At 44.7% G+C, this 13,201-nt stretch overlaps 1 protein-coding gene across 1 annotated transcript; it reads right to left on the bottom strand.

The window, feature by feature from the left end:
• Positions 1 to 15: 15 nt before the first annotated feature.
• On the bottom strand, positions 16 to 5,024 carry LOC130160957 (guanine nucleotide-binding protein G(olf) subunit alpha-like). Its single transcript, XM_056363797.1, has 12 exons — positions 4,850 to 5,024; positions 4,646 to 4,718; positions 4,284 to 4,338; positions 4,074 to 4,193; positions 3,343 to 3,440; positions 3,099 to 3,153; positions 2,936 to 3,009; positions 2,075 to 2,133; positions 1,877 to 1,997; positions 1,487 to 1,617; positions 1,165 to 1,232; positions 16 to 1,052 (listed from the first exon to the last, which is right to left on the bottom strand). Exons 1-12 carry the CDS (start codon positions 5,007 to 5,009, stop codon positions 906 to 908), a joined length of 1,161 nt encoding a protein of 386 aa, XP_056219772.1. The 5' UTR covers positions 5,010 to 5,024; the 3' UTR covers positions 16 to 905.
• Between the last annotated feature and the right edge of the window lie 8,177 nt (positions 5,025 to 13,201).

The following is a 13,201-nucleotide window of genomic DNA, read 5'->3' as shown; positions in this document are numbered from 1 at the left end:
GTGAGACTGTTACAACATGTGTGAGTCTGTTGTTACAACATGTGTGAGACTGTTATTAAAACATGTGTGAGTCTGTTGTTACAACATGTGTGAGACTGTTATTACAACATGTGTGAGTCTGTTGTTACAACATGTGTGAGACTGTTATTACAACATGTGTGAGACTGTTATTACAACATGTGTGAGTCTGTTGTTACAACATGTGTAAGACTGTTTTTACAACATGTATGACATTCGGTTGTAACATGTTCACCTGAAAAACAGTAAATCAGAACTTTGACATAAAAACTCTTTAATGTCACATTTTAACAACAAGGAAAATATGTTCACTTTCATGTTGAAGGAAAGTTAAAAATCTTGTTTTGAAAATCTAGCTGCTAACTCTAAAGAGATAAATCTACAGTTCTTTTGAACCCGATCTTCCAGGTATAAATACAGAGATGTAAAATCACATCATAGTCTCAAACAGCCAATCAGGGAGAAGATCATAATAATATACTCTAAGTTCAGAATCATGAAAAAATATATTTAGATTCCATCTTTAAGGTTTTCTACAAGTCTAAACTAGTTTTCTATACTGTCCCCTCTCATATGACAGCCAGAGTGCAACAACATCAGAAATACACTACCCACAATCCCCTGCGTCAGGCAGAGGTATAGAAACAAAAGAAAGGCACAGATACTTCGAATCTGTCCTGATAATTAATCAATAACACCCCATTTGAACTGATAACAGCTGTGTGATACAAGTCTGTGATAAAATGGATCATATAAGGTATAAATATATCAGATCTATTAGTATTGATCGGCTATCAGCATTGATTAGATATCAGATTAGCCTCTGGATTAGCTGCATTTCTCTGTCCATGAGCAGAAGCGGGGCCAGGTGAGCTCTCAGCAGCCAATCAGAGCAGCTCGTACTGCCGCAGGTGCATGCGCTGGATGATGTCACGGCAGTCGTTGAAGACACGGCGAATGTTCTCAGTGTCAATGGCGCAGGTGAAGTGAGGATAACAGTAATGTTTCCCATCACCGCTCGCCGTGCTGATCCTCTGAGAAACAGAGTCAAAACGTCTGTGTCAGCATGTCGCAGTGATCATGATGATGATGATGATGATGATTACTGCATTATCATGAGCAAGACTGGAAACTTTTTTTTTTTACCAGAAACTCGTCCCTGATGAAGAACTTGGCTCGGGTCACTCTGGGGTCTTCATCAGCATCTGGAACAGCTGGAAACACATCGACATGTTTTTATACACAGAGGTCAGAGGTCATCACTTCTTTTACTTCAGTCAAAACTCATACAGAGGAAAGAGGAAAAATCACAGTTTGATCATCACGTTTTCTTATGTAACTACAGCTGTAATAAATGTTGTCAAGCAGAAGTATAAAGGAGCAGAAAATGGAAATACTCTAGTACCAAAACCTCAAACTGTACTTCAGTACAACACCTCTGTGTGTAAATATAGTATCTGTATCGTACCATCAACAGGGACCTGGTAGTTATTGTATTCTGGGAAATAATCCTCCAGTTTAGATTTTCCAGCCAGAATCTTGTCAGCCAGCACATCCTGTTTGTTTAGGAACAAGATCACTGAGATGGTCTTCAGAAACCTGCAGCCAATCAGAGCACAGAGAGGGTTAACGACAGCCAATCACACAGCATAGAGGGTTAACTACAGCCAATCAGAGAGCACAGAGAGGGTTAACTACAGCCAATCAGAGCACAGAGAGGGTTAACGACAGCCAATCACACAGCATAGAGGGTTAACTACAGCCAATCACAGCACAGAGAGGGTTAACCTCAGCCAATGAGAGCACAGAGGGGGTTAAGTACAGCCAATCACAGAGCACAGAGGGTGAAGTGAAGAACCTGTTGGTCCAGATGGATCTGAAGAGATCTAGGGACTCTCGAAGCCGGTTGGTGGAGTTGTCCTCTCTGATCACCATGTTGTAGCTGCTGCTGGCTGCAACGAAGATGATGGCCGTCACATCTGAACAGAGAAGACAAACACACTGATCTCAGGACACCTCCTCTCACCTTCTTCAATGTGTCTGTTTGTTTTCTCACCATTGAAGCACTGGATCCACTTCCTGCGCTCGTCCCTCTGTCCTCCTACATCAAACATACTGACAGACAAAGGACAGTCAGTGACAGTGAAGACCCGCCCCCTCTCTGCTGACAAACCAGGGTCTGAATACTATAACACCCAGCAGTCTTGGCCACCTTTCCTGTGGAGACACAGCCAATCAGCATCTGAACTCTGTCAGAACTGATCCAGGATTTATCAGTGATCAACAACAACCAGCCGCTGACCCTGAACCAGACAAGAGCCAATCAGAAGCAGAGATACAGGAAGCAGTGATGATCCAAAGAGCACCAGAGGGTGGAAGGGGTTTGTGTGGACAGGTTGTCCTGGGTTACGGTCACCAAGGCTCCCAGGTCCCAGAGGAGGGGCAAGACTAAACCTGATGAACAGCCATTTTTGGAATCGTGTCACTTCACCTGCACCAGGGACACCAGGGGTCCCTTGTGTGGGAGGGGAACAGCCCCAATCAATTACATGGGGTCCTCACCCTGTCTGCCCCCCACCCTGTTGTCCCCCCACTCTCACCCTGTTGACTCCCCAACTGCAGGGACAGGAGTCGGGTCATGTGCTACCTGGAAGGTGACCCCTGATCTAATCAACAGGTTCTACAGAGACCAACTTCTAATTTCACCTGACAACACAGCCTGAAGCTCTCTGATTGGGCGGTCCTTACAGTAGTGCTCTCTGGGAGTTGTAGTTTAACATTGTCAGACTGTGACCTTTGACTTTTTCTTTTAATCAAGAACTTTTAATTTGGACTCAACCTTCAAAAGCAGCAGTTACATAGAAGAGACAGGTGAGCGGTGCAGTTGGACATAGAGGGTGGGGCTTAAGGCACTCACTGGAAGTTGACCTTGTCCACTTGGAACCTGGTTTCAAAAATCCCTGAAGTCAAAACTCTGCAACGCAACAAATCCTGCAGGAGAAGAAGAAAATGTTTTTACCATCAGCCTGGTAACAGATGAGTCATCATGGATGCTGCAAGCTGATCGGCCAGTTTGTTACCTGGTCATTAGGTGTGTAATCCGTCCTCCTAACTGAGTCCAACCTGTCCAGGAAGCTGCAACACACAGACACGCAGGTGGTCATGTGACATCACAGGCCTTTTCAGCCAAGCACATGCCGCTGCCAACACCCCCAGTCCTGCATCCCACCCCCTCCTCGGCCCTGAGCTGTGATTGGTCCGCTGGGATATAAATGTCGTAGTTGCTCTGTGTTGGTGTTTATTGTTTGTTGTGTGTTTTCTTACTACTGAGCACAGTCGATCAGCTGATATTCATTGGAGCGTTCGAAACACGCCTTCACGCCGTCGTCTTCCCACAGCTTCTGAGCATGCTCAAAGAACTCCTGACAGATAGACAGACAGAGAGACAGACAGTTAGTCCTCTACATTCTGCAGACTTCACAAGGACAAACACATATTGAATCAGCTCCAGACCTGGGTGCAGATTCTGGTCTTTGGAGACTCGCTGTGTTCACTGTATCTGCATGGGTCACATGTTTCTCCAGGTAAACGCTTCAGTGTGACATCATCTGATTGGACAGCAGTGACAGCACTTTAAAGTGTGTGCATCCTGTTGACCAATCAGACAACAGAAGAAAAAGGCAAAAAGACGCTTGTTTTGTCTCTTCGTCGTCCTCAGAGACCGGAGACGTCTGGATAATGAGGCCTCAGGTGAGACACACACACAGGTAGGTGTGTGTGTGTGTGTTTCAGTCCCAGGTTAACTCGTTACATCATGTCATTAACATCATTAAAAACAAACAAGCTCTTAACCAACTCTCCAGGTGCAACTTTAAAGGAACAGTTCACCTGTTTTATTTCAGCTCACTGACAATGACTGACAACAGGTGAGACAGAGCTGCACCTGCAGCAGCTCAGTCAGGATACACACAAACCTGAGCACAACTACACTGTAACACAAGTGTACTCACAGGTGTGCGTGTGTGCGTGTGAGTGTGTGTGTGTGTGTGTGTTACCTCAGTGTATTCAAAGTCAGACAGTGGTGCAATGCTCTTGATGTAGTCGACTCTGAACTGGTTGCCAGGGTTACCAATAGGAATGGGTGGAGTCAAGATACTCATAGCTGACACGATGGTCTGGAACACACACACACACACACACACACACATCTCTGTGATTGGCTGCTGTGGGTGTTGATAGTGGTGACCGTCAGTCATGTTACCTACCACGATGGCGTCCTTCACGTTTTTCCTGATGTCCTGAATCTTCTGCTGCTTCTCTCTGGAAAACAGTTTGAACCCCATCACTTTGACGACATCAGTCAATCGCAGTGACAAAACTCTACGTCTGAACTTTGATTTTCATAGACGACAAGAAAACACGGTCTCATGATTCAAAGGTCAGGACTTGTCTGAAGATTAAATCCTCTTTAACTTTTAACCTCTGAATGAATACTTTATCACATATTGATGTTTCCTCTGTGACCAGGAGGAAACCGACTGATCAGGGTCAGGACCGTCACCTGTCTCACCTGTCACACAGGTACAGGGCTAGGTATCTAACCTGTGTGTCAGTCAGTTTGACTCACTCAGCGTTGAAGCCGTCCACATGAAGAATCCTCATCTGCTTCACTATGGTGCTTTTACCTGATTCTCCTGCACCTGCAGACAGAAAGGCAGTTAGATAGACAGACAGGTGTGCAGACGGACAGGCAGTTAGACAGACAGGTGTACAGACAGACAGACAGACAGGTGTGCAGTCAGGCAGATGTATAGACAGACAGGTGTCTCACCCAGCAGTAACAGTCTGTGTGTAGCTTTATAAGCCTGTCTTTCTTTCTGCAGCTGTCTCTCAATCTTCTTGTTCGCTTCTCTCTTCGCTTTTTCATCCAGTCGTTCTTCCTCCGTCTTCCCTCCCAGACAGCCCATCTCACCTGGAACCACATAAACCATTAAACAACCACCTGAAACCAGTAAACAAACAACTCAAACCATTAAACAACCAACTGAAGTTTATTTAAGTTTAGAATCGGTACTTTTCATTCAGTCCAGATAAAACATAGTTTTGGTTAATTAAACTTTCATTTAGGTTTATATTAACTTTAATCCAGGTTTAGTTTCAGGTTTTCATTCACTCCAGATGGAGATTTGGTTTAGATAAGGTTTAGATTATGGTTTATATAGGGGTCCTTAAATCACTGGTCATACCTGAACCTGTTCACCTGACTGTGGGAAAACTACAAATCTTCTGTATGTAATTTAATATTTTAATGATGTAACATTTTGAAAACATCGTAAGAAAGTTGTGCACCGAAAAAGGATCAGGAAGAAAAAACAAACACAAGGAAATAAGAAAAAGAATTAACCACAAACTGAGAGAGAAGAAATTCACACATTACAGCTGAACCTGAAGCAGCAACGTTTACTGTTCACAAAATCATCAGTCGAACTTTTTACCTAAACACAGTATTTTTACATCCCAGTACTCAAACACTTCTGCCACCACTTCTGAAACCAGTAAACCCAGTATGTAAGCAGCTGGTCCCAGTTCATTCTGGGTTCTACTGACCTGTAGCTGTTGGTGATTGCCGACTCAGCAGGTCCAGATAAGTCCGTCTTTCTGCCCGTCCATCAAAGTCCAACAAGAACAAAACGTAACAGCAGCTCCTCAACCAATCAGCATCCCCCGTCTGTCCTGCAGCTGTCCACTTCAGTCCAGTTAAAGTCCAGTTCAGTCCAATTTAGGTCCAGAAACAGAGCCAGTTCTTCTGGTGGTTTTCTTTCTTCTCTTGAACTGAGAGGGAACACCTGAGCCTGTCTCTCTCTCTCTCTCTCTCTCTCTCTCTCTTTTCTCTCTCTCTCTTTCTTTCTCTCTCTCCTGTCTATCTCTAACCCCCACCCCGGTCTGTAATAGCGCCTCATTAGTTGACACACTGTGTTTTCTTTGGGGGATTTTGCTTGTTTTCCTCCAGTGTTAGTTTGCTGCCTGACAACCAGCAGCTGGATCCACAAACACAATCCTCCTCTGCTGGTTTCTCCTGGTTTCAGTCTGGACTCTGCTGGACCAGAACTGACTCTGGACCAGAACTGACTCTGGACCAGCAGACAGTAGGTCAGTGGAAACACTGACAGATATAGAGTCACATGTTCTGTAGTTAGATCTGATAGTGTCTAAAGATTCTGAGCCACTCAGGGGGGATTTATTATCTTTGGTTCAGACAAGTAACATTTCACTGCTCTACATTTAGTTTCATTATAATTATTATTATTATTCAGTTGCTTTACAGAAATGATTTGCGTCAATATAATTCATCTACAATCATTTGAAGAGAAACTTTAAATTTCAGAGATGATTTCTTTTCTTATTATGTTGATGTATTTTCTGAGTGACATAATCTGTACAGTGTTACAGGGTTAGGGTCCCATATGTGCTGCATATATGACACAGTCAGTGAGGCCTACCCAATGGCCAGGACACAACTGAACTAGTCTGTTCACCTCTGAATACAGAGCTAGCTTCTCAGCTGCAGACACATCGTGAGTGACTGTTCAGCTGCTCTACTGTGATCATGTAAGCAGAAATAAATCAGACAAATGTCCTGGTCATGTCTGTTCTCAGACTGACTGACTGGTTTCTGACTGATGTGAGGACGAAGACTGAGAGCATGAAAACTTTGTTCGACAGAATCTCTTCTTCTTTTCAGTTTTAGTTTCAGCTGTGGATCTTGATCATCATCATCTAATCGGTGTCAATCATTATTCACATGACAGTTCAGATTGTTAGTAAGGGTTAAACACTGAGACACTCCTCTTCCTGGAATGAAGTTAAACCTGAAAACTTCCTCAGCTGCTCTTAAACACAGCAAGCTCTTTCTGCCAGATGATATTTAGCAGTTAACAACTGGAGCTGACGAGCCCCAGAACCCTGACCAGAGAATCTCAGTTCTGGATCAGAGCTCAGGTTTTATCTGTTTTGAGGAAGTGAAACTCTCAGACGTTCACTGTCTCTAAGAAGTGAAAATGGCTCAGTGAGGAATTCACAGAGAGAAGTTGTGATGTCAAATCTGTCTGGATCTACTGACGGATCCGGTGACTGTTCCCTGTGGATACAGCTACTGCATGAGCTGCATTCAACAACACTGGGATGAAGAGGATAAGAAGAAGTCTGCAACTGTCCTCAGTGCAGAAAGAGCTGCACCTCCATCCTCACTATGAATCCCCAAAAACACAAGCTGGTCAAGGCCTCGGCAAAGCTGCAGGAGAAGGAGGAAGGAGAAAGAGCTCAGAGACAAACTACAGGACCTTCCTAGTGACAAATGGACCAAAATCCTACTGACTGTAACTAAAGTGGATGTTTTACTGCCACCAGCAGAGCCCAAGACCAGAGCTGAGTTCTTACAGAACTCATGTCAGATCACACTGGATCCAAACACAGTGAAGGGGAGGAGAAAGGTCACAGATATGGGTTCTTCATTTCCTCACAATCCAGACCAGTTCACTGAGCATCCTCAGGTTCTGAGTACAGAGAGTCTGACTGGAGCATGTTACTGGGAGGTGAAGTGGACAGAGACTGTTCATCAGAAGAACAGGAAGTGACATTTCCTTCTCAGGCCCTCAGTCCTGCAGGATAGGAGTGAACCTGGATCACAGGGCAGGTGTTCTGTCCTTCTGCAGCGTCTCTGAAACCATGACCCACCTCCACAGAGTCCAGACCTCGTTCACTCAGCCCTTACATGCTGGACTTTGGGTTTGTGCAGGATCTGCTGAGTTGTGTGATCTGCAGGAGACAAGAGATACTGAAGCAGCAACATGTGATTTTCTGATCCATTTCTAATTTCACTTCTGATTTTCTCTTGTTGCTCATTTCTCAGCTGTTTCTGCACTTCCTGTCAATCAAAGCGTTTGGGGGCAGGGATTTGAATTCTCTGTCAATGCAGTTTGAGTTTCTGTAAGTGACGCATTACTTCAGATAAATCAGTGATGTTGAAAGCTCATGGATGGTGATGATGATGATGATGATAGTGATAATTATGGTGATGATGATGATGAAGATGGTGATGATGATGATGATGATGATGATGATGATGGTGATAACGGTGATGATGATGATGGTGGTGATGATGATGATGATGGTGATGATGGTGATGATGGTGATAACGGTGATGATGATGATGGTGATAATGAAGATGATGATGATGATGAAGATGATGATGATGTGATAACGGTGATATGATGATGGTGGTGATGATGATGATGATGGTGATGATGGTGATAACGGTGATGATGATGATGGTGGTGATGATGATGATGATGGTGATGATGGTGATGATGGTGATAACGGTGATGATGATGATGGTGATAATGAAGATGATGATGATGATGATGATGATGATGGTGATAACGGTGATGATGATGATGATGGTGGTGATGATGATGATAACGGTGATGATGATGATGATGGTGATGATGGTGATAACGGTGATGATGATGATGGTGGTGATGATGATGATGATGGTGATGATGGTGATGATGGTGACGATTCACTGACATAAAGAAGGATTTTTGATAGATACTCTGATTAATTATTTGTTTCTGTATTACTGCATTTCGGCAGGTATTATTGATTTTCAACCTTGTATCTATTGATTTTTGTTTGTTTTACATTAGTTAAAACAGTTGAAGCCTGTCAGTCACTTTCATTCTGCTGCTCTGCTTCAGCCTTCAGTTACAGTCTCTGTCTGCATTTCTGTGGATCATTGCTGTTCACCAGCTGACCCCCAGGTGGCCTCAGAGCTCTCATTTAAACATAGTTTGATGTTGTTGGAGGAAGTGATCAGTGTAAAAACATTGTTATTTCTCAGGTTTGGAGCTGATCCTCACAGCTGTGTGTGGTTTGACCAGCAGGTGGAGCTGCTGCACCAACAACCACAGGGAGACCAGTCACACCTGCAGCTGTCAGGTAAGAGAGTGGACACATGAGCTAAGTACATTGTGGCCAAAAGTATGTGGGCACACTTCTAATGTACAGGATATCATACATAAATATGTGGACACTGAATAATGGATATGAACCCATAACGAAAGTTTATCATAGGAGACAAATATTGTGAGTGACCATAATAATTTACATTAATTGACCAAAAGTATGTGGACAGAGATGAATGTAAATTATACTGTAAGTATGTAGCTAAACTTAGAGGTATGAATATATGTAAATATAGTATGAAGAGATAAAAGAGATCATTTGTCACAGATTCATCAATCATGAGAGAGTAGTCAGAAGGTTTCACTCAGACAAAGAGACGTCTGCAGGGGGGGGGGGCAATGTAAGTGGACTGGTGAAGATGAGGATGAAGAATCAGTTTTTCAGTGGCTGAGTGATTTTAGTGATGTTAAACCAGAGCAACCAGCTGGTATCCATGACTCTTCACCTCCATCACTCTGCTGCTTTCATCTCAACCTGAGGGGGGAGGCTCATGAGGTTAAAAGCCTTTACATTTGGTAAATGTTTAATGTAAACTAATTTTGACATATATATATATGAGTGTATAATAATAATAATAATAATAATAATAATAATAATATATAATAATAATAATGTAATGAAAATAATTAAAATTAAAGAAGGAAAAACATTTGATTTTTGAAATAAAATACTGAAATAAAACTGAATATAATGACAAGGCATTAAATATGAAATAACGTGGTAGTAGTGACAGTGTAGTGACGGTGTAGTATTGACAGTGTAGCAGTGATGGTGTAGTATTGACAGTGTAGCAGTGACGGTGTAGTATTGACAGTGTAGCAGTGATGGTGTAGTACTGACAGTGTAGTGATGGTGTAGTATTGACAGTGTAGCAGTGACAGTGTAGCAGTGATGGTGTAGTAGTGACAGTGTAGTAGTGATAGTGTAGTGATGGTGTAGTATTGACAGTGTAGCAGTGACGGTGTAGTATTGACAGTGTAGTATTGACAGTGTAGCAGTGACGGTGTAGTATTGACAGTGTAGCAGTGATGGTGTAGTAGTGACAGTGTAGTAGTGACAGTGTAGTGATGGTGTAGTATTGACAGTGTAGCAGTGACGGTGTAGTATTGACAGTGTAGCAGTGATGGTGTAGTATTGATAGTGTAGCAGTGATGGTGTAGTATTGACAGTGTAGCAGTGATGGTGTAGTAGTGATGGTGTAGTATTGACAGTGTAGCAGTGACGGTGTAGTATTGACAGTGTAGTGACGGTGTATTATTGACAGTGTAGCAGTGATGGTGTAGTAGTGACAGTGTAGTAGTGATAGTGTAGTGATGGTGTAGTATTGACAGTGTAGCAGTGACGGTGTAGTATTGACAGTGTAGTATTGACAGTGTAGCAGTGACGGTGTAGTATTGACAGTGTAGCAGTGATGGTGTAGTAGTGACAGTGTAGTAGTGACAGTGTAGTGATGGTGTAGTATTGACAGTGTAGCAGAGACGGTGTAGTATTGACAGTGTAGCAGTGATGGTGTAGTATTGATAGTGTAGCAGTGATGGTGTAGTATTGACAGTGTAGCAGTGACAGTGTAGTATTGACAGTGTAGCAGTGACGGTGTAGTATTGACAGTGTAGCAGTGATGGTGTAGTATTGATAGTGTAGCAGTGATGGTGTAGTATTGACAGTGTAGCAGTGACGGTTGTTAATGAGGATTGTAATAAAGGACTGTATTAATTGTTGTTTGTTGATCCTGATTTCTATCTTCGCCCCAGGTGTGTCTGTCAAAACACAGATGCTGACAACTCTTCTTTGATTTGACTGTTTAATAGGTTCAGGCAACAGTACAGAACATGGGCACAGCTTTGTGTGAATGGTTCTGTCCAAAGGAAAGAAAAAAACATATTATCTGGCCCACATTACACGCACAAACATATATGACATATGCACCTTTAATATTCGTAACAAACACACCTTTCTGTATATGTAGTACAACTAGTTAGCATAAACAGCAAACTCACTAACTTAAATACAGAACAAATATGTAGCCACACATCCACCTCTAGCTGACCAATTAACAACCATATGCTTTAAGTTAGCAAGCAGCTCCAAGCTAGGTGTCTATAATTATCAACTTATGAAAACAAGGATAATGAACTAGCAACATAAATAATACGACTTACAGGTCTCACGGACGCACGCACACAATAACGGTGAAATCAATTAGTCTCTGACTGGCAGCCTCCGTTCTCTCTCTCCACTCTGCACCTTTTGCCGTCTTCAGGCTCGCATGTGCTCGCTCCCGATGCGCCGCGCGTATCCGCCGCCGATCACCGTCACGCACCCAGAGTAATCGATAATGGTCTATGTCCCTTTTGTACAGCCGCCCCCAGACAGCGATAGCTGTTTGCACCAACAAAGGGCTAACCATCCTAGGAGAGTGTGGGTTGATCCTTATCATCTGGTATGGCTGGGAGGACGACCAGGCGGGCGACAGGCCTGGTGTAGACCTTGTCCTTTATCTTCACGTCGGCGGACCTCACATGACCGTCTGCACTGGTATGCACCTTGATTACCCGTCCAATAGGCCAGAGTGCCCTCGGTAACTGGGGATCTACCAGCATGACTACCTTGTCCTCAGCGAGGTTGACTCGGATGGTGTGCCACTTCTGGCGAGCTTGCATACCAGGGAGGTAGTACCTGATAAAACTTGACCAGAAATGGTCTGTCAAGATCTGAGAGTGTCTCCATCTGCGTCTGCTTAAGAGCTCAGTAGCTGGATACACTACCTGAGGAAGAGACCCATCTCGCCGCCCCATCAATAAGAGACTTGGGGTCACAGGGTCTGGATCAGCAACGCTGGACGATACGTAGCCCAATGGCTTAGAGTTCAGAAGGCCCTCCACTTCTATTAACACCGTCCTAAGTACCTCCTCAGCCTGTGCCTGAGCCCCCACGGTCGTGTAGAGTGCCTGTTTGACCGAGCGAATCTCCCTCTCCCACACTCCTCCAAAGTGAGGAGCCGCAGGTGGGTTGAAATGAAAGGCTATCTGCTCCTTGGCGAGGCTCTGTTGTAGTTTAGGCGACAGTGCTGCAAACGCCTCTCGTAGCTCCTTCTCGCCTCCTCTGAAGTTCGTTCCTTGATCTGAGAACAACTCTGCTGGGGTCCCTCGGCGGGCAATAAACCTCCTCAGAGCCATCAAAAAGGAGTCGGCATCAATGTTGGTGAGGAGATCTAAGTGCACGGCCTGCGTGGTGAGGCACTTAAAGATTATCCCCCACCTCTTTTCAAGTCGACGGCCTACCTTCACCTGGAACGGCCCAAAGCAGTCCATACCCGTGGAGTAGAAGGCTGGCTTGAAGAGGCGAAGGCGAGCGGCTGGTAGGTCAGCCATCTTGGGGACCACAGGTCTGGACTTCCACCGATGGCACTCTGCACACGTGTGCTGGTGGCGACGGATAGCTTCCCGCCCCCTGAGGATCCACAAAGTACGCCGAATTTCGGCGAACACTCGCTCCGGTCCAGGGTGATGCAAACGGCTGTCGTAGTCCTGTATCAGCAGTTTGACGGCGGAGTGGCTGGGGTCCAGGACGATAGGATGCAGGGTAGCGTAGTCTAGCTCCGCCGATCTCCGTAATCTCCCACCAACCCGGATGACTTTATCTGACTCGTCGAACTCTGGGGACAAGGTAAGTAATCGGCTACTTGACAGAACAGGTTTACCGGCTTTCAAGAGGCGCATCTCATCTGGGAAGCTGTCCTGTTGGGCTTGTTGGAAGATGAGGGTCTCTGCTTCCTGGTAATCTGCCACTGTAGGACTACTGGACTGATCTGCCGCCCCGTGAAGCGCCTTTGCAGTAATCTCTACAAGCTCCCTCCATGTGCTGCACTTGCTGGCGTCTTGGATTCGGGGCTCACCAACTGTAGATGTGACTCCGCAGAAGGTCGACTTCCGGAGTTCTGATACCTCTTCCTGAGCAGGAAGGGGAGGGTTTCCTGGCCACTCATCCCGGGCTTGGAGGAGGAACTGTGGGCCCTGACTCCACCGATTGGGTTCTGCAAGATCTCTCAGGGTCTTTCCTCTTGTGATATCATCTGCAGGATTCCTTGCTGAATCCACATAGCGCCATGTCCGGAGATCTGTGAGTTCCTGGATTTCAGCCACCCTTGTTCCAACGAAAA

This window comes from Seriola aureovittata, chromosome 20 (assembly GCF_021018895.1).
Source record: "Seriola aureovittata isolate HTS-2021-v1 ecotype China chromosome 20, ASM2101889v1, whole genome shotgun sequence".
NCBI lineage: Eukaryota > Metazoa > Chordata > Actinopteri > Carangiformes > Carangidae > Seriola > Seriola aureovittata.
Note: the sequence above shows the minus strand (reverse complement) of the source record. Positions and strands in the feature narration are given on the sequence as shown.